The 21,496-nt window shown below is 38.7% G+C and overlaps 1 protein-coding gene across 1 annotated transcript; it reads left to right on the forward strand.

Annotated features, from left to right (window-relative positions):
• Window positions 1-434: 434 nt before the first annotated feature.
• Window positions 435-21,438, forward strand: LOC146496047 (otoferlin-like). The gene is made up of 42 exons (XM_085144008.1): window positions 435-691; window positions 1,747-1,816; window positions 2,367-2,493; window positions 2,879-2,933; window positions 3,030-3,161; window positions 3,257-3,319; window positions 3,427-3,511; window positions 3,601-3,760; window positions 3,834-4,020; window positions 4,140-4,326; window positions 4,460-4,683; window positions 4,983-5,091; window positions 5,314-5,491; window positions 5,632-5,752; window positions 5,838-5,938; window positions 6,023-6,113; window positions 6,204-6,320; window positions 6,432-6,584; window positions 6,697-6,886; window positions 7,605-7,729; window positions 7,835-7,969; window positions 8,878-9,039; window positions 9,130-9,249; window positions 9,352-9,513; window positions 9,636-9,798; window positions 9,887-9,960; window positions 10,039-10,065; window positions 10,182-10,313; window positions 11,563-11,635; window positions 12,236-12,354; window positions 12,452-12,589; window positions 12,701-12,832; window positions 13,090-13,217; window positions 13,324-13,494; window positions 14,297-14,457; window positions 14,765-14,907; window positions 15,032-15,120; window positions 15,267-15,365; window positions 15,466-15,707; window positions 15,874-16,052; window positions 16,294-16,394; window positions 20,645-21,438. The coding sequence occupies exons 2-42, from the start codon at window positions 1,771-1,773 to the stop codon at window positions 20,823-20,825; spliced, it is 5,382 nt and encodes a 1,793-aa protein (XP_085000134.1). The 5' UTR covers window positions 435-691; window positions 1,747-1,770; the 3' UTR covers window positions 20,826-21,438.
• The last annotated feature ends 58 nt before the right edge of the window (window positions 21,439-21,496 follow it).

The following is a 21,496-nucleotide window of genomic DNA, read 5'->3' on the forward strand; positions in this document are numbered from 1 at the left end:
ATGAAATCCTATCACTTGTTACACAGCAATATACCGATTACCCAAAGTTCACACAGTTTAAAGCACTTCCAGTAGATTTTTTATACAACCCTAACTTATGGTAACACTATGAAAATCTTAGAATTGTCTCTTTATTCACATTGTAGCAAACTTGATTATTATTTAGTGCAACATACTTTCTAAATTAAAACATACTTTCCAGTAGTGGTATTGAAGCTTTGCAGGCTATGTTAGGAAGATTAACTACAATAGAATGATCATGAACTATCTCATTCATTTGAAATGTTTTAGATATTATATATATATATATATATATATATATATATATATATATATATATATATATATATATATATATAAAGAAGCTTAATACATATATCCTTTGTAGCAGTCAGAGCCTGTGTGGATTGGCAGACAGTGACGTCTCTCAGCGGTCCCTAGTTATAGTTACCAGTCTCGGGTTCAACACTCATGCACTATTCATTGGTGTATCACATCACTCCTGCCCAACTTTAGACTTAGACAAACCAAATTCTTTTCTGCGCAACTTTACTTTGTAGCCTTATTCTTTGTGCTGCGCAAATGTCTAAAATGTTTACGTAGTGTTTCTTCCATTTCCAGAGGGAAAAAAAGAGGAAAAAATAACAGCCTGCTTAGAGGAAGGACACAGGGGAATCATTCCTTCTGTATGGTATGTATGATCAGATTATTTGAAGTCCTTAGCAACACCAAGTTAAGTGAAAGATCAGCTGTACTGTGCAAATAACTTTGGCAATTTGGCCTCAGTGTTTTTTCCTCAGTGTTTTTGCAATATACTTGAAAGACTGTTTCTTTGATGAGGCGCCCTTTCGTGGCTTGGTAGATTAGATTCGGTTGAGTTAAAAAGAATTTATGTTTCAGAGCTGCAAAAATATTCATTCTTTTAGTTATTCTAAACTTTCTAAGTGTGCATCTCATAAGAGTGCTTAAGTTGGTATTGGTTTGAGCAGTTTGAAGCATTGATGCTTGTTTTATACATTCAACAGAAAGTGTTACAATATATTGCTTTGTTTTTGGATATTAGTGAAAACTGAAAATGTAAAAAAGCAAAATTCAAAACAGCTAAAAAAGGTGACACATGCTAGTTAATTGACACCACAGAAATCCAATTTTCCTTATATTTTTTTAAATCTCAGATAAATGAGGGAAAAATTTAATTTTCCAGTGTCCAAGTTGTTAATCATGTTTTTGTCCTTACGTTTTCTTTTATCCTGGCACCTGCCCCACAGTGTGCCACTTCCAAAATTAATTATTTTAAGTGTATTATTTTTCACAATGCATGTGAAATGTATCCCCTCCAATTCATGTATTAAGGTCAGCCAATCTAAATAATTGAAAAGGCCCTTTTAAAGGGTAATCCGGGGTGTGGTAGTATGGTGACACCCTTCTTCTTACATACCTTCTGTGCTGTGTTCTGTCCTTACACTTGCTTTTTTGTTTGCTGTTTGTTTTAGCATTTAATTTAAACAGCCCTAATAATTTAGCCTCTGTCTGCAGCACAGGCCAATAATAAAGTGCCATGGTTTATTCTGCTGTGGTTTTGCAGGTGTGTTACTGAAGAATGGGTTTGGTTGCTGCTTCTGGCAACAGAACACGCACAGAAAATATACAAAAAACAAAAAACGCACAGACCATTAGTTCACTCGTATTGATAAAAAGAAAAGTACAAAATTGTTATGAAATTTTTATTGTTTTATTTTTTCACAGAGCACTCGATGATTGTCGTGAACCATGAAGCGCAGTAAGAACCGTGGACAAAAGGAGGACAGAAATGGAGGTATTGGCCATCATGGATGATTAGGTCAAAATAGCACAGACCCACTAACTCAAAATCCAGCAACCACTTTTTTCAAAATGTATTAGTATCCTGAATATAAAATACAAAATATCAGTTTTTATACGACAATCTTGTTAACATTTCAATAGCCTAATAGCTATTTGGATATTAGATAACTAATCCTGCACTGTTGCTTCTAATTGGTAGATGTATCATATCAAAAGGTCAGGAGGATGGGTTTCAAATTATGTTCTATGGTTTCATCTCTCTGTGTCCTCTTGGTGAAAACAGCTAGTATAATGTCGGTACTATTAATGGTGTAAGGCATTGGTATCAATCTGGGAAGGATAGTATTTTAGCTTTATTTCCTGAAGTAAATATTGGACTGCCACTCTCACAGCAGTCAGGCTACCTGCTGTATTCTCTTTTGTCTCTGCTGGGAGAGGCTGAAGGTATTTTGGGGTCTTCTCTTGTAATGACATTTTTGGAATTAACGCTGCTATTAAAATAAAACGTTTTCCTCACTCTGTGTCTTTTATTTGATCTACAGATGAGCCAGCAATTTTGGAGACAGAGGACCTGGATCGCCAGGGCATGTTCATGGGAGGAGGCGTGGACCCTGACACCATCTCACTGGCCTCAGTCACAGCTGTCACCACCAACGTGTCTAATAAGAGGCAAGAGTTCTGTAGTGCATGAACAGCAAGGACAGTACACACCCTGGATCTCCGTTCAAACTGCTGCCATCCTGCAAAACCATTCAGAACAATAAAAATGAGAACGAGTGGACTGAGGAACAGTTTATCCTAGCATTTGCTTCCACTACTGAAGTTTCCACCTCACTACACACTTGACTATAAACACTTTACGCTAGCTAAGTTGTGTACAATGCCGCTGTGTTGGTGCTGCTAAGTTTATTTTTTATCTTTAGTTACTTACCTATTTGTATTAATTTTAATTATTTATTATTTTTATTTTAATTATACATTGTATAATGACAATGAAGATCATTTATTTGTGTCCGTCTCACTCTACATTAACCACGTTCACATTGCGATGCAGGTCAAAGCCAGACATCAAGATGGAGCCCAGCTCTGGAAGACCAGTAGACTATCAGGCAAGGGAAAGTTGTTTTTGAGTGTATTTATGTTTTTATATTTAATGTAGTGCTTCTTATACAATAGCAGACAAACATTTGATAATTTAATTCCAGGTCAGTGTGACAGTGATTGAAGCCAGACAGCTGGTGGGCTTGAACATGGATCCAATGGTTTGCGTGGAGATCGGAGAAGATAAAAAGTACACCTCAATGAAGGAATCAACCAACTGCCCATATTACAACGAAGTGAGTCTGTCATTACATCATGTATAATAATTTATTAAAGTTTATTAAAAAGGCAAATGTGCATCATTGTCATTAAAACACTTTTGTATCTCCAGTATTTTGTGTTCGACTTCCACGTCCCTCCAGATGTTATGTTTGACAAAATCCTGAAAGTGTCTGTGAGTCGACCCGTTCCTTATAGTTAAACATAAAAGTCACTGATAGCAGTTCCTTTTCACAAGCGCACTAAATGCTGTGTTGTTTACTTTCCTAAACCAAACTATAGGTAGTGCACTCCAAAAATCTTCTGCGTAGTGGGACCTTGGTTGGAAGTTTTAAAATGGATGTAGGCACAATCTACTCCCAATCTGGTAAAAAATTAATTGAGATCAGCTTTTTAAAAATATCACTACATTAATGATACAAAAGCATTAATAAATATGTCTTCCTTGACTTGTAGATCATCAGTTTTACCACAAATGGGCTCTCTTGTCTGACCCTGATGACATCACAGCTGGCTGTAAGGGCTATGTTAAATGTGATATTGCAGTTGTGGCTAAAGGGGACACTATAAAAACTCCACACAAGGCAAATGAATCTGAAGAAGATGACATAGAGGGGTAAATAAAACACAGATCAATTTTTTTTAACATTTGAAACTAGTGAAGAAAATATACTAACTCTCTATTTCAGGAATCTCTTATTACCTGAGGGGGTGCCTGCAGAGAGGCAGTGGGCTCGTTATTACTTGAAGATCTACAGAGCTGAGGGGCTTCCCAGAATGAACACCAGCATCATGGCGAATGTGAAAAAGGCCTTCATAGGAGAAAATAAGGACCTGGTTGATCCTTATGTCCAAGTACAGTTTGCTGGGCAGAAGGTGAGTGCTAACAAAGCTGCCATGCGTTCGTTGCCCTATGTAGCATTTTTTTTTCTCATCCAACTCAAAATCTAATTCTCACTGACATAACATAAGTTCACAATGTGTGATTGCTACAGGGGAAAACATCAGTTCAGAAGAGCTGCTATGAGCCTATCTGGAACGAGCAAATTGTTTTCACTGAGATGTTTCCACCACTCTGCAAACGTATAAAGATCCAGCTCCGAGATTCGGATAAAGTGAATGATGTTGCGATAGGAACGCACTTCTTAGACCTGCGCAAGCTTTCTAACGATGGGGACAAAGGTGATGCAACTTTAAATGTTTGAAGAAATATCTTCTCCACAAATTAACTGCAGAAGATTTTCTTTTGACATGTCAGTTAGTTTTGCTCTCGCAAATTATTAGATTAAAATCCCCTTTTCTCTTTGTTTTTCAGGCTTCCTTCCGACTCTTGGGCCTGCTTGGGTGAACATGTATGGCTCCACTCGTACCTACACCCTGATGGACGAATACCAGGAGTTAAATGATGGACTTGGAGAGGGCGTGTCCTTCAGAGCCCGTCTGCTCATCAGCCTTGGCATGGAGCTCCTGGACACCTCCTCCCCTGAAATTACCAGCTCCACAGACGTGCAGATGGAGGGAATACCCAACATCTCAGAGGTGAATGCCTGACTGGATGGGCAGCCATGCAGATGGAGCCAACTGTTTCTCCTACTGATGGGTTATGTGCCTGCAATTACTGTGAATTATTAATAGTACCTGGTGTATTATTAATAGCTGTTTGCATCAATGTGGCTAAACACAGTGGTATGCCTCATAATATGGGATAAATTGATTGTTGTCAATATGTAATGAATTACAGTGCTTTAACCTTTTTTTTGTTTTACATTGATGCCACCTTTATATAAGTCTTTATTCATATACAGATGATTATACTTTTCCATTTTTTGTTTTCACAGACTGCCACTGGAAAGGTTGAGGAATTTTTCCTCTTCAGTTCCTTCCTGGAGGCCACAATGGTTGATAGAAAGATTGGTGATAAGCCCATACACTTTGAGGTCACCATAGGTACTTTCCATCACCTCGTTGTCAGTTTTAGTGTTTAGCAGACTTTTTGACCTTTATTAAATATCTTTACACTGTTTTATCCATTACTATATTAGAATAATAGCTGTGTTGCTGTAGTTTTAAAAAAATATAGAATCATATATATATACACTATAATTGCTGGATATGTAGTAAGTACCGCATCTTTTATGGTTTAACTGTTAACATCATGGTTGTTGCCAGGTTATTATGGAAATGAGAATGATGGAGTTGTCAAACCAAAAACAAAGGGGAAGAAGGGCGATGGAGATGAAGAGGAAACTGAACTGATTAACAATTCCAGTGAAGAGGAGATGGACGACGATGGAGACCTGCAGTCAGTGGCAACAACCCCACCCATGAAACCTGTCATCACAGACCGGTCAGAGCAATAATATCATATACAATACAAAAGTTTTTAGTTCTTGCTTTGATTTAAAAGATTGTAAAAACAGTTTACAAGTATTGATTTAGGTATTTTAAAAAACAACATATTAGATACGCTCTAATTTTAATCCACAGAAACTATTTCCATCTGCCATATTTTGAGAGGAAGCCGTGCATTTACATCAAGAGCTGGTGGCAAGACCAGAGAAGGAGGCTGTATAATGCCAACATCATTGACAACATTGCTGATAAACTGGCAAGTCATGCATTAACTTAAAGCTAAGTTTGTCTAAGTCAACGCCAACATAATTTAAATCATTATCATTATGTTGCTTTCATAGGAGGATGGACTGAATGATGTGCAAGAGATCATTAAAACAGAGAAGGCCTATCCTGAGCGCAGGCTTAGAGGTGTTCTTGAGGAACTCAGCCAAGGATGCAGGTCCATGGTTATAAACCTAAGCTGCACATTAAGTGTTTTTAATGATTGTAAACATTTGCACTCACCAAACCTTAACTCTTTCAGTCAGTTTCTTTCATTGGCAAACAAGGACCAGAGTCAGTCGGGCAGAACCAAACTTGACAAGGAGAGACTGAAGCTGTGCTTGTCGGAAGTGGTACGTAAACTCAAAACAGTAATCTTTATTGTTCCCACCTATTGATTATACTTGTACTGTGCTAACTGCTGAACCTCTTCCTCATTTTAGGAGGCCATTGGTCAGCAAGCTAAGACCATGAGGTCACAGGTGAAAAAAAGCACAGTGAGAGATAAGCTGAAGCTGGCTCAGAACTTCCTGTCGAAGCTGCGCTTTCTGGCTGAGGAAGTGAGATCTATGTCTATGTCTTTATTTACAAATAATCTTTTTTGGTGCATTTGTATGTTCTATAGTGGTTATTCAGTAACATGTTTAAATGAGGACTCATTCTTATTGCAGCCTCAACACAGCGTTCCAGATGTTTTCATATGGATGATAAGCAATGGAAAGCGTATTGCTTATGCACGTGTCCCCTCCAAGGACATCCTTTATTCCAGCATATACGAGGAGAAGGGAAAAGACTGTGGGAAAGTCAAAACAATCTTTCTCAGGGCGAGTAGCTAATCTATTCTGATACAAACTCCCAGTCTATAATGAAACTTTTCCTTATCTGTATTCTGTGTTCTTCAGCAGCTAAAGTGTTTTGTATTTTCCTCTTGTAAAGATCCCTGGTAAAAAGGGCTTTGGACCAGCTGGGTGGACAGTGCAATCCAAGATAGAGATTTATCTGTGGCTGGGTCTGAGCAGGCAGCGCAAAGACTACCTGAGTGGCTTACCTAATGGATTTGAGGAAAATAAGTTGTCCAGAGGACCCGGCTTGCCAGCCTCACCACCCATCAGCCTCACCTACATGAGTAAGGCCATTTTGCAGCTCACCCACTTCTTACACCAGCTTTTCTCATAACAGATATCTACCATTCACACTGTGGCTAAAGGGACAAATTATACCCATTCAGAGCTGTGTAAATTTATTTTTCAACTTTACTAGATTAGCTTTGTGAGAATCAGTCCTAAAATGTCCTTTACCATATAGTTATATTTAGTCTTTTTATGGCCTTCCTCGCCTTAAGCCAGCTTTCTTCTGATTGGCTCGGTGGACATGCTATGCTCACAACATAGACTCTGTTTAAAAGACTGGCATAGTCACTATGCTGTCACCCACTGGTTAGTGAGGTCCTGTCATGAAGCCTTAGACAGATTTGTATCTTGGTATAAAACTGGTCTTTATGAGCGAGGGGTGCCTGTGACTGACATTAATCACCCATTCAATAAAAACTCCTCAATCACAAAGTTTTCATTTCGTTAAGGTGGCCTTTATTGTCTTTCTGAACCTTAATAGTAACGAACAATCACACATAATTTCCAAACCATAACGGCACCTCCTGCTGGTCATTAGAGGGATTTGCTACTTGGCTTCACTTTTTACACCTGGAAGCTGCAACCTGTCTTTTATATGGAGTGCATGGCAAACAAACAAAAAAAAGTATAATATCTCTAAATCTAACTTAATCAAGAAGTACATATACTGTTATATACTTCTTGAGTCACTTATGAGAATTTACTTCTCTGTAGTGAAACAAATCTTCCAGCTGAGGGTTCACATGTACCAGGCTCGCAGCCTGTTCGCCGCTGACAGCACAGGTCTGTCCGATCCATTTGCAAGAGTTTTCTTCTCATCGCAAAGCCAAGTCACTGAGGTGGGCAAGCTCAAAAGTTGTTTTAATGAGATCACCTGTTAGCACAGAATTTTATTTACTTGAGAACCTGTTCTCGATCACTTTAAACGTTTTGTCTTCTCGCAGGTGCTGGCTGAGACCCTCTGCCCCACGTGGGACCAGCTGCTGGTTTTTGAGAATGTGGAGTTGTTTGGGGAGGCCAGTGAACTGAGAGATGACCCTCCTATTATTGTCATTGAGCTCTATGATCAAGACACAGTGGTAAGAGTTATTTTGATATACAGAGGCCTCTCTGTTTATAATAATGTGGGCAAAACCTCGACAGCAGTCTTACCATGATCCTTCATGTTGAAATGTCTGACTTCATGTTGAAATGTCTGACTAACCGAATCACGAGAGACTAAAAGTAGCATGTGGTGTACCCGCAATATTTTTATTTTTATAATTATATATTTTTTTCGCATTAATGGTTGGGTTGATTTCATTGAGTTTGTCTTTGTCTCCATAGCAACCTGACATGAATTATATCTGAAGGAATTTGTTTGCTGACTGACTATTTTATATTATCTCCTGACAAAAACACCATTGTTTTGGATGACCCTTTGGATAAGTAGAGTGTGGATTGGCTTGATGTACTGTAGCAGCACTGTCATGTGTGCAGAGTAGATTCCTTTGAAAGGCATGCAAGAGGAATAAGATATGTCCATAAGGACCTGATGGACCCTCGTGATTAACTTATCCCTGTTGCATTCCTTTAAGTAAAACTTGTGCTTTTGTATGTGACCAACAGGATTTTTATAACCACTAACTGCAAGAAAGATTAAGTTGCTTTTGTTCTCTTTTTTTTTTTTTTTTTTAGAAACAATGATTAGATATTCACTCATTTTCTGAATGTGCATAAATGCATATCTGTTTTGCAGTTCACTGGTTATTTTAGGGATCTTTCATTGTTTACTTTGTCTTTTATCTTCAGTCCTTTTTATCTAGTGTGAAACATGTGCACCTTGAGCCATGTTTCTTCCTGCTAATAGGACTACTTACTTCACAATCAACTCTCTAATTGCTTTTTTAAATGCACTCATTGTAATATAAACACTAATACGGTGAGCCAAGAAGAGCATTTTTTAAAATAATCAGATTTTTCACTGCGTCTGGTCCTTTGCTTTCAGGGTAAAGCTGACTTCATGGGCAGAACCTTTGCTAAGCCTGTGGTCAAAATGGCCGATGAGCACTACGGTCCCCCACGTTTTCCTCCCCAACTGGAGTACTATCAGATCTACCGTGGAAACTGCACTGCTGGAGAAATGCTGGCAGCCTTTGAACTGCTGCAGGTTAGCTTTCCAAAGTACATACACCATCATCCCATGAGCTTATGCTTCAATCACTTCATTTGCTTCATAATTCTTTATATCGTCCTTTAGATTGGCCCCAATGGAAAAGCTGACCTACCTCCCATAGATGGTCCTACAGATATAGACCGTGGCCCAATCCTCCCAGTACCACTGGGGATCAGACCAGTGCTCAGCAAGTACAGGATTGAAGTAAAGACTTCAGAATAGCTTTGACGTCATCTGTTAACTGACGGACATTCACTGAAAGAAAGTAAAACATCTGTAATGTCAGCTAATCTTTCTTTTCTTTAGGTTTTGTTCTGGGGCTTGAGGGACCTGAAGAGGGTGAATCTCGCCCAGGTGGACCGGCCTCGTGTGGACATTGAATGTGCTGGAAAGGGAGTTCAGTCTGCCCTCATCTCCAACTACAGGAAAAACCCCAACTTCAGCACTCTTGTCAAGTGGTTTGAAGTGGTACTATTGATATATTTTTCCGTCAATGCATTTACGTTCAAACATAGAACTGAAGCTTGGGTTGACTCATGTCAGCCACCATACCTGCTCTGCAAGAACTCACTCTGGATTTTGTGTGTCAGGACTTGCCTGAAAATGAGTTGCTTCACCCGCCGCTGAACATCCGAGTAGTGGACTGTAGAGCTTTTGGCCGCTACACTTTGGTTGGCTCTCATGCTGTCACCACTCTGCGGAAGTTCATCTACAGGGGAGCTGACAAGCAAGCCAACAACTGGTCCACTACAGGTATCAAATAACAGAAAAGTAGAATATACGTTTGCGCCACACAGTATTGTCTGACAGTTTGTGATGATGATTTTTTTTTTTCTTTCAGAAGAAATTATTGTTGTCAGCATGGATTCTGAGCCTTCTTTTAAGAAAGTGGAAACTGTTGTCAAACTTGACTGTGTAAGTGTAACTTTTGAACATTTGAAAATTATAGAGATAAAAAATACAAAGTAAACACAATCTGGTGTTCCTTTGTAGGGCTCTGATGCTGTGGTCAAAGTTGAGGTAAGTAAAGATCTGTGCTTGCTTGATTTATATATCAAACTGCATTATTTTATTTCACGGTGAATCAAGATGTCTCAAAGCCTTAATCAAAAGATCTGTGTTGCTTTTATACAAAGGATGATGACAAGGATGGCAAAGGGAAGAAAAAGAAGAGGAAGAAGGGTGATGAGATGGAGGAAGAGGAACTTGATGAGAGCATGCTGGACTGGTGGTCCAAATATTTCGCTTCCATTGAAACTTTGACAGAGGTAACAAGCCTTCTTTTGACTGATTAACAATGTTGCAAAGTATGATGATGCAGTACTACACGAAAGTTTTGAGTTGTGTCTCATTTATTTATGTTTTCCTTACTGACTGTCTCTTAAATTTTTTTAAAGTGTTCTTGAGCAATAGTGCTCCAGGATTTCTGTGGGACTTTCTGAGTTTTTCTTTGGATATTAGCTGCTTTTTCACTTATTTAGAGTCCAGTTCTTCTACGTGACCATTTTCTGAGAAACTGCTTTTTTTTTTTTTTAATTTAGTATCAATGACCTATATAAACATAAAGTGTTTTGAACGAAAAAGGTGTTTCCCAAAGAGTTATTAGCCAAAAACTTTGCATATATCGCCATTATGTGCAATGTGTCCTTTAAAAAATTAAAGAAACTGGTAAAAGTGGAGGACAAAATCAAAAGCAGCAGGCCTAAAAACTATCGTCATGTCATTAAGAAGTAGGAAAAAAGGCAGAATCTGGGAGATGCATCTCCTTAGGTCTATCTATCTACTGCTCATTCAAGCCTCACCAGAAATGCTCTCAGTGGAAGGATGGCTGTCAAGAAGCCATTCGTAAGGAAGAGAAACAGGGAGAAAAGGCTGTGGTGTGCCAAATAACACAAGACCTGAGCTGAAAATCAGTAATAATATGTCTAATAGGGTTATGAATTCTAATTTGAAGCTTTTGGTTCAAATCATTGTCAGTATGGCTCAAGGAGATCGGGAGAGAGGTACAACACTGAGACACTATCAGTCATGGACTGGCCTTCCTGGACCTCAACATTACTGATGCATTGTGGGATAATCTTTGCAAAGAATGGAACAAAAGGCAGTCAACATCCAAAGAAGAGCTTTGAATGTCCTTCATAAATCCAGGAGAACTATTCCTGAAAATTATTTAAAGAAATAACAAGAAATCTTGCCTAAGAGAGCTTTGGCTGTGTTGAAGAATAAAGGTGATCGTACCAAATATTAACTTTCAAGCTCATTCAATCTTTACAAACAGTTCTTTCTTTATATACAACATTTCTGTATTTGTTTTCATGTTTCAGTAAATCATTGCAACTATTTTCAAATTTCCTTTCAAAATAAAGGGCAGCTAAAGACTTTTGCACAGTGCTGTAGATTGAATTTTTCTTCAAGACTTTATTTAGACTTAATGGATCTTAACCTTGATACTATAGCTGATAAGTAGGAGGTTATGTTTGGTCTAGACAGTTAAGAAATAGAGCTTTCCTCTTTCAGTCACTCAAGGCTCAAGAGGCAGCTCTCTCAGACTCAGAGGACAAAGATGACATGGACATTGCAGATGGTGGAGGTAAAAAAAAAAAGAAACCTTAAATTTCTTCTTTTTTGTCATCAGTTTTAAAATCCACTAATTGCATCTCCATATGTTTTTGTGTTTGCTGAATATTGTTTTTATGTGCTTTAATAAAAATTTGTGATGTTCATAGTTTGACACGTGTGCCTAAGTTTAAAATTCATCCTTTATTAGCTCACTAACTCTGTTGTTTTGTTCTACAGTGCAGTAGTGAACCTCATAGCCTTCATAGCCCAAGAATGCCTCCATGTAGATGCTGACATGAATCCAAATTTCCATTCGTAGGACAATTGCTTGTTTTCTTCTCCCATACATGCATATTTGTCATATGCTAGCCATGAAAGTTGTCAATAACAAGACAGTGACTAAAAACACAAAGATGATGGAGCATAGCACACAATAAAGAATCAGCTAATACCTACAGCTTACCTGGAGGATCCCGTCACAATACCAAGCATTCTCACTGAACTCTATACTTCAGGAGTTCAATGGCATGCTTGCTTTGTACCGTAATGGCAACTTTCATGTGGAATTCATGTCTCGAGCGCTCTGCTCCTTCTCCCTGTCCCTGTGTCCTCACCACTAACCTGTACTCAGATATCAAACCTGATGACTCTCCTGTGAAAGGCACAAAGAAGGGAAAAGGAAAGAAAGATAAGAAGAAACCGGCAGTCGACCCTTATGAGAAGAAAAAGCCAAAGCTGGATGAGCTGAAGGTATACAGTTGTGACTGCGACATACAGACACGGTCTTAGAAAACAAGTCATTCCAAACCTAATTTATGTGTTTATATATACACTTATCTGTGTTCAGGTGTATCCTAAGGAACTGGAAAGCGACTTTGGTAACTTTGAGGACTGGCTGCACAGTTTTAACCTGTACAGGGGAAAAGCCGGTGATGATGATGATCAGAATGTGACAGATGAAGATAGGATTGTTGGAAAATTCAAAGTAAGAAATTGTCTCTTCTTTTTCATTGATAATGAAAGTCAAAGCTCTTTAAATAATTCTTTCATATTTTCCTCTGAATGCCCTTTCATTTGTTTCGCTGTGTCAATTCAGGGTTCGCTGTGCATGTACAAAGTGTCGGATGATATGCCAAGAGACATGAACTTTGATTCCAACATGGGAATGTTTAATAACATTCCTAGCAATGATCCCATTAACGTCCTTGTTCGGATCTATGTCATCAGGGTAAGCTATGTGCTCTGCTGTGAATATTTAATATTTAGCTCCTTTGAGTGCTCATAGTCAGGTTCATACCAAGGGTGCTAGCTTGTGGATGGTTCTGAGCTCTGTTAGCTTTAGCCACTTTGCCTTTGAGAGTTTCTTTCAAATACCCACCCACATTTGGAAATGTTTAAGGCTGACTGGCTGGTTACCGGTCATAGCCGAGAATGCTAGACTTACTTATTATTATCATACTCAAATTTATCCAATTTTTTCCGTAGGCAACTGATCTGCATCCAGCAGACATAAACGGTAAAGCCGACCCCTACATTGCAATAAGACTTGGAAAAACAGAGATAAAAGACAAAGAGAACTACATCTCAAAACAGCTGAACCCACTGTTTGGCAAGTAAGTAATTTTACAGCATCGTGGCCTTATCTATACGATCTTACAAGTTTTTATTTTTTTGTGAATATATTGAATTTTAATTAAAAGAAAATCTGTCTCTTATTAGATCTTTTGATGTGGATGCCACATTCCCAATGGATTCCACATTAACTGTGTCAATTTATGACTGGGACTTGGTGGGAACTGATGATCTCATTGGAGAAACCAAAATTGACCTCGAGAACCGTTTCTACAGCAAACACAGAGCCACGTGTGGTATCACATGCGCCTACGCAATGTAAGGATCACACAATCTGTTTGACTCAAGTAGCATTAGCCAACATGAAAGCAAAAACAAAAAAACCCAGTACTTTAATTTGTTCATTTTCAATAGATGCACTGCTCTTCACCACAAACTTTACTACAAATTCAATCAAATGAAAGCGTTCAGCTAGCTAACATTAGCTAGCTAAGATAGTTAACCTGTTGCTAGTCTGTCTCCATAGATATCAAGAAAAACCTGGTTCCTGTTGTACTTAAAACTGCTTATGATAAAGTTTGGAGTAAAGACATCATGATTTCTCGAGAAGCCCAACTGGGTAACAAGGCAATTAAATTCATCTCTAAAACTGGGCAACTTACATCAAATCAATCTGGATCAGGGGTGTCACAAGCCAAGGCTCGGGGGCTCAGAATTGGCCTGGCAAAGGCTCCTAATCTGGGCCACTGGATGGGTTTGTAAAATGTGAAGGAGGCATACATTTCGTACTTTTACTTTCATACGTTTTACAGCCTTTTCTGCTGATAAAGACATCCACATGGCCAGTTGTACTTTACCAAAGTAGTTAAGTCACAGTTAAACAATTAATTAACATAAAAGTGGGCTGTGGCCCGTGATGTAAAATGAGTTTGACGTCCTTGGTCTAGATGAATTTGATTTGTGTTAAAGTCTTCTTTTAATATTAAACCCAACATATCTGTGTGTGTGTGTGTGTGTGTGTGTGTGTGTGTGAAGGTGTTTTACAGTTTTAAAATGTCACCATTTACTTTCATTTGATTCTAGTTTTAAAAATGTTGTTTTTTTTAACCCTTTTTTGTAGACATGGTTACAATGTGTGGCGTGACCCGATGAAACCCACCCACATCTTGGCTAAGCTGTGTAAGGATGGCAAACTGGACGGGCCTCACTATGGTCCTGCAGGAAGAGTGAAGGTGGAGAATCGTGTCTTCATGGCACCAACAGAGATAGAGGATGAAAATGGTATTAAATGATTCTCCCACTTCATTTTCTCAGTAACTTACTAAAGAAAAGCAATATTGCTGTAGTGGGACATACTCTCTCCAATACTTGTTGTGTGCTTGTTTTCATGCTGCTATTACTGACAAACTGGTCTGATAAATGCCAAAAAAGTTGATTCTGTTCATCAACTTTTTGGCATTAACTTACCTTGATGATTGAGCATGCATCAAGTCTGATAAATGCTTAAACAGTTTAAAGGTAAAGCTTAATTTAATTTGATAGTATTCACTTTAAAAAATACACAAACTTTTGTGATGATGTTTGTCAGGTCTGAAGAAGCAGACAGATGAACACCTTGCCCTTACTGTGCTGAACCACTGGGAAGAAATTCCACGAGCTGGCTGCAAGCTCATCCCAGAACACGTGGAGACCAGACCACTGCTCCACCCTGATAAACCAGGAATTGAGCAAGTGTGTAAACGTATTAATACTTATAAATTTCAATCAAAAAGGCTTGTATGTTGGAATTAGCTTCTAAGGATTATTTCCATATTGAAAAACAAAGAATTTTTTTCTCATCCTGTACTTTGTTTAGGGAAGAATTGAGATGTGGGTGGATATGTTCCCTAAAGATATGACAGCACCTGGTCCTGCACTTGACATTTCACCAAGGAAACCAAAGAAGTATGATTTCAACAGTCATCTTGTCAGCTTTAACACACGCATAAAGTTCAAAACCATCTTAATGTATTTGAATAAATTATGCAGTTTAATTTGAGGTTTTTACCAATCACTATTGATCATTGATTAGTGTTTATGCATTTATACAGGTTTGAACTGAGGGTCATAATTTGGAACACGGATGAAGTCGTTCTGGAGGATGATGACATCTTCACTGGCGAGAAATCTAGTGATATATTTGTGCGAGGGTAATAATGTATCTTTTGTTTTTTGTTTATTTGTTTATGAGCAGAAATCAGTCGAATCATATTCCCGATACGGAAACATTTACAAACTCTTTTCTTACAGTTGGTTAAAAGGGCAGCAGGAGGACAAACAGGACACTGATGTCCATTATCACTCCATCACTGGGGAGGGGAATTTCAACTGGCGCTTCATCTACCCGTTTGATTACCTCATGGCAGAGGAGAAGATCGTCATCTCAAAAAAAGAGTCCATGTTTGCGTGGGATGAGACTGAGTACAAGATCCCTGCTCGTCTTAACCTGCAAGTGTGGGATGCCGACCATTTCTCAGCAGATGATTTCCTGGGTATTGTCAAAAATCATTAAGCTAAAAAACATCGCTACTCATAAGAGCTTGTTTGTGAAACACCACTAACACAGCAGGCAACATTGTAAATTTAGGCGTAATGACATTAAGATGGCTTAACCTTCGTACTTATTCGACATTTACTGTAGAAAAAATGTCTTCATAGGTGCAATTGAGCTGGACTTGAACCGTTTCCCACGTGGCGCCAAGACTCCCAAGCAGTGCACCATTGAAATGGTGACAAATGAAGGAGAGATGCCCATGGTCTCCATCTTCAAACAGAAGAGGATCAAAGGCTGGTGGCCCTTTGTAGCCAGGAATGAAGATGATGAGTTTGAGCTTACGGTCAGTCACACCAAAGCACCACCTGAAATTATGGTTCTCAATAGGGAATGACTCATTTTTGTAATGCTAACGCAAGCAGTAAAGCACACTGTTTCATAACATATCTCCAGGATTAAATGTGTAGTTAAACCTTTGTATGCAGAGTTCACTGGTCTCACCCACGTTAAAAAATGAGTTTGACATCTTTGCTTTAGGTAATAGCGTGAATCCATATCACTCATACTGTTTTTTGTCTTTACAGGGAAAAGTGGAAGCAGAGCTGCACCTTCTGACAGGAGAGGAGGCAGAGAAAAGTCCAGTTGGTGAAGGACGAAATGAACCAGAACCACTGGAGAAACCCAAGTATGAAGGATGTTTTCCTATCATCCATTCTTTTGATCTAATTTTTTCAGCGGCATGGTCCAGTATATTCTTTTGGCTTCTACATAAATCTCTCCTATAAACAGAAGCAGTCACATACTAAATGTTGTGTCCGTGTACACATACCTCTACATGCACAGATACATGCAGGTTTAAAGGTTGACAGTCCGAACAAACATCATTCAACAGGTAAGCGGAAAAAAAGAAAAACAGAGAACATAATAGATATAGTGGTAAATTTAATTCTTAAATCAATTATTGTAAAAAAACAACAAAAAAAAAACACCTGTTACACAGTCATTAAAAAAAAAACATAAAAAAACAATATTAAACTTGCATAAAAAGCATTAAGAAATTTCATGAACTGAGGAAAGACAGTTGAAGGAATTTGCTTCAGTCAAACGCTGGACTTAGACCTAGGATCTTCTTTCTTTACATGGTAAGTTGCTGTTTCTTATCCTTATTTCTAACTAGAATTATTTTTCCCCATCCTGCTTTCTGCTTTATTGTTGTTTCAGGGAGTCCACTAACTTTCAAAGCATTAATTTAGTTTGTAGTAGAAAAATAGTAAAATGCTCCAAAGTCCTTAAAATAATACTGAACGTGCACATTTCTGTCCTTCTAGCCATCCTGACACCAGCCTTCTGTGGTTCCTCACTCACTAATAAGACCATTAAACAATTGGTCTGCACCCAGTACAAGTGGCTGGTCATCAGGATTGTCACTGCTCTCCTGCTGCTGGCTGTGCTCACTCTTTTTCTCTACAGCATGGTGAAGAAAATGCTGGGAGCTTAAGATGTTCTGCACATGGTTCCAGCAGACTAATCTTAGAACTTCTGACTCACTCTCTCCTCCAAACTTCCTGTGCACTTTTTCTATTGAGCCAGCACTTGAAGCAATACATTCAAATGTACAAAGTTATACCAAGAAAACAACATGCACTAAGAAAAGGATTCAGAAAACCATGTTCTTTAAGAAATCTGCCAAATTAACTTTCACACACCCATGCTACAGTACTGTTTGGCCTGTTCATGCTGTTCATAAATCAATATCCTTAATAATAGTGAAAAAAGTAAAAAAAAAAAGAAAATAAAAATCGGGATATTAGACTTTATTCATATGCCCAAAATTGGTCATTTTAGCCTAGGTTGCCAGGTGGTTGCTAAGCATGTAAAATGCAATTTTTATGGATTTGAATGAGATGTTATTGTCATGAAAATAAAAGGATACATTGGAGTTGCAGGCTTAATGCACGTAATTTTAGCTCATTGCTAGGTTAACAGGCAATGTGATGCGTCATACAGTAATATCTGGTGTAGATACAAATCTGCAGGGGCATGTACTTATTAGGGGTGCAACGATACACAAAATTCACGGTTCGGTTCGGTTCAATACTTTGGTGTCACGGTTCGATATTTTTTCGATACAAAAAAAATGTTTATGTCTTTTTATTAATTTGTCATTTATTAAATTTTCACAGCACATTCTGCACCACATCTCTGTGCGTTCATCATTTGTTTGAAGCCTTTTGTGGTTTGGACTCCTTCTGACATTTCTTTGGAGGTGGAGGAACACCAAAGTAACTGCTTAAAGGAGCTTCTTCGACATCTTTAAGAGTTCTAAACAAATGTCTGTCCTCCTCCAGAAAATCTTATGTATGCAAACACGCGTTGCAACTTCTTATCTTGTGCGCGTTTTTTATTTGGACAGCGAATACGCACCTGCGGACCACTTATGTGCAGCCCTGGTTATTTAGCTCGTCATATTGCAGCCACAGAAATTCTTTTGTCCATGAAACCATAAAGCTGCACTTTCTTTTTGCCTTATAGTCTGATTTGTCATAACGTTTCCGTTTTGTGGTAAGCTTTTCTTTGGCTGTCACTTCTTCACCCTGACCTGTCTTATTTGGCTCAGCAGAACTAAAATATATATCCTGCTGCTTTTACACACGCACTCACACAACGCTCAGCGATTCTCTGCGCGATCAACCTCTCACATGTTTAAGCTTGCTGCGGGAGATTTCACTTGTCATGTTTGCATAGTAAGCTAACGATTGATAAGATGATGTCAGAGGAATTGGTGCGCAAATTATCATCACTCACCAATCAGTGCTGTCGCTCTCTATACACAGTTCGCGCGATTGCAAAGTGAAAGCAAAAAACAAGCCCAAATTCAAACGCGATTTCAATATGTCACATATTCACAGTGGCTCACCGACGCCAATGACATAATTACCCAGCTACATTTCCGAAAGAATGCAAAAGCATTGACATATATTTTTCCTTCCTACGATAGCCCGACGGGCAGGGCAGGGCAGCCCGACTGGAAAAATCGCTAGCCCCGGGACGTCGGGCTAGCGATTTTGCGAGCCCTGTATCTGATTGAGGAATCACTCATCTTTGGAAAAGAGAGTTTATTACAGAGGAATGGCTCTTTCCAAAATAAAAGCTATAACATAAGCTTCTTCTGGGCTATATTCTCAGCAGCATATTAAACATATCAGGTCCCCATAAGGAGAATCATGCGCTAACCGCTGACTCCGGTAAAGTTTGTAGCATGCCTGCTTGTTGTTTTTCTCTGCTTCCACTTGTCTTTGCACTAGGATGATGTCGGCGTAAATGTGCAGTCATATTCGTTGTGTTCCCACTAGTGCTGTCAGCGTTAATCTGAAATGAGGTTAACGCCACAACACGGCAAATCTCCGTTAACGATCTACCGCGGATTGCCCCGTGTGTGGGGCTGGACAGCCAACACGTTAACGAGCTAACTGCGCTAACACACTAGTTCCCACCCATGTAATTGAGCATTGCGTGGCACATCCAACATACTGTTTTACTTTAGTCCATGACACGCTTACCTTCAGGGTCATACATCACATGAAAACCAAAATAGTTCCAAACGCCAGATGTGAATGAGGGTGGGGGAGGTTCAATTTGCCATGTTGCAAGGAGAGCTTAACTTCTGTCTCGCTAGCTTGCCCTGCGCTCAGTGAATCTGTGTTCGACTACTCTGCCTAGGCTGCACTGTCAAGCGCAGATCCACTGAGCGCTCAACACAGACAGCACCGTCAGAAGGAAAGTTGATAAAATAAATTAAAAATGTTGTATTGTTCGATACATATGCGTACCGAACCGAAAGCACTGTATCGAATGGTTCAATATCGATACGAGTATCGTTGCACCCCTAGTACTTATGTAACAAATTTGGTTGCTCGGCTCCTGATGATGTGTTTGTGGACAAAGAAAAACACACACAAACACACACACGGACAGAGATTTCTTTCAATATAGAGTTTTATTCCTAAAGTAGAGTTTTAATAAAAATGCTTTATAATGGAAAAGAAAAAAGAAGTATAGTCACTGGAAGAACGATAATCAAGAGCACCACCTCAACAGATGAAACCTAGTTTATTTCTTCTGAGATATAAGAACTAAGCCTTGTGATGGATTGGCAGCCAGAGCAGAGATGAGATTGGTTTCAGCAACGCTCGCAACCTTAAACTGGACAAGCAAAGGAAAATGGATGAGTGGTTCCATGGATAAGTACTAAACATATAATGCACCTGAAAAAATAAAACAGAGAGGTCAGCAGTCACTTCAGAAAAGCAGAAGCTCATTTCTGAAATAAAACCCACACCTAATACCTTTAGCAGTTGCTTAAGTATATTTTACTATGGTAAAAGTGGAAAGAAAAAGGCTGCTAAATACAATATGTTGAAAAGGTAGAAGAATTATTTTCTAGTGTTTCTATTGGTGGCTCAGGAGGTAGAGCAAGATGTTGACTAAGTGGATGGTTGGTGGTTTATTCCCTGGTTGAATCTGTATGCCAATATATACTTGTGATACTGAAGCTCAAGTTACTCCTGATTCATTCATTTGAGTGTGAATTGCAGATGGCCCCTCCTCCCTGAGTCTGGTTCCTGTAAAAGAGAGTTCGTTAACAAACACCTGAATGCTCCAGACCAGCAAACTACCAAAATAATGCTTTTATAGAAGTGCTCACATTTGCTGATGATCAATTAGCCAAGTGCATTTTGACTAGCATCACCTGGCTGCTACTTAACTCTTAATTCCTATGGAATCAGTTATGGTGTTAAACAGGTAACCAGTAACATTTGCTTGTTATATCATGTGGGTATTTCCATCATGCAAGTAATCGATTATTTTGCTTACCTGTGGGCCAAAATGGCTTTGGCTTCTTTAACGTCTTTTTACATCTCTGTACTCCACCAGCCGTCCAGATGTTGCCCTCCTCTGGTTCCTCATCCCCTTCAAAGCTGCGAAACACCTGATTTGTGACCAGTACAGGTGGCTTACCATCAAGATTGTCACTGCTCTTCTCCTGCTGGCCATCTTTGCTCTTTTCATATACAACATGCCTGGATACATGGTGAAGAAGATGCTGGGAGCTTAAGAGAAACAGCTGAGGTTTTTACCTTTTCAAAGACTGCGTGTTCAGTGATAACTTGTATTCTGTTGTGAATGGTTTCAGCTTTACAATATCATAAACTAACCACCGCATTGTTAAACAGGCGCTATCACAGTAACACTACTGATAATACTTATTACTTGAGTGTGTCTAATATTGTGTATTAATGTGTACAAATCATATTAGAGGGGTTTTTTGTTGTTGTTGTTGTTGCAGTTTTTCTTGTTTGTTGAAATAGTGTTTTCTGTATTTTCAGTGCTTGTTTTTAAAATAACTGAACATTAGTCACCTTCATATGTTGTACTGGTTTAAAAGTGAGTATATTGTGTTTGAATTCAGTTTTTTGCTTTGCATCTGTGTATGATATTTTAAATTTGTGAATAAACTGAGATCTGGACAATCCATTTATCAGAGGGTTATGTCATCTCTATATGAATGTTTGTTTAGTGCTCAATAGAAAACAAAAAAGAGTGCAGTGTTGTTTTGTCATCAGTGAGTATGAGGTTCAAATATGTTGGTTTTTTTCTCATTTATATTTTTAATGTAGTACAAGCGCTAGATGTTCGGAAAGAAAATTGGTTTGTCAGTTATTTGGTGTTATTTGTCTAACGCAGTGTTTATAACTCTGTACTCCACCAGCCGTCCAGATGTTGCCC

This window comes from Neolamprologus multifasciatus, chromosome 19 (genome assembly GCF_963576455.1).
Source record: "Neolamprologus multifasciatus chromosome 19, fNeoMul1.2, whole genome shotgun sequence".
NCBI classification, from domain to species: domain Eukaryota; kingdom Metazoa; phylum Chordata; class Actinopteri; order Cichliformes; family Cichlidae; genus Neolamprologus; species Neolamprologus multifasciatus.

Excerpts from the sequence above, each read along its gene's own strand:
- LOC146496047 (XM_085144008.1), top strand. The coding sequence starts at position 1,771 with ATGAAGCGCAGTAAGAACCGTGGACAAAAGGAGGACAGAAATGGAG. Across the intron at positions 7,970-8,877 it reads TCTATGATCAAGACACAGTG|GGTAAAGCTGACTTCATGGG; the intron begins GTAAGAGTTATT and ends CTTTGCTTTCAG. Across the intron at positions 12,833-13,089 it reads TTCGGATCTATGTCATCAGG|GCAACTGATCTGCATCCAGC; the intron begins GTAAGCTATGTG and ends TTTTTTCCGTAG.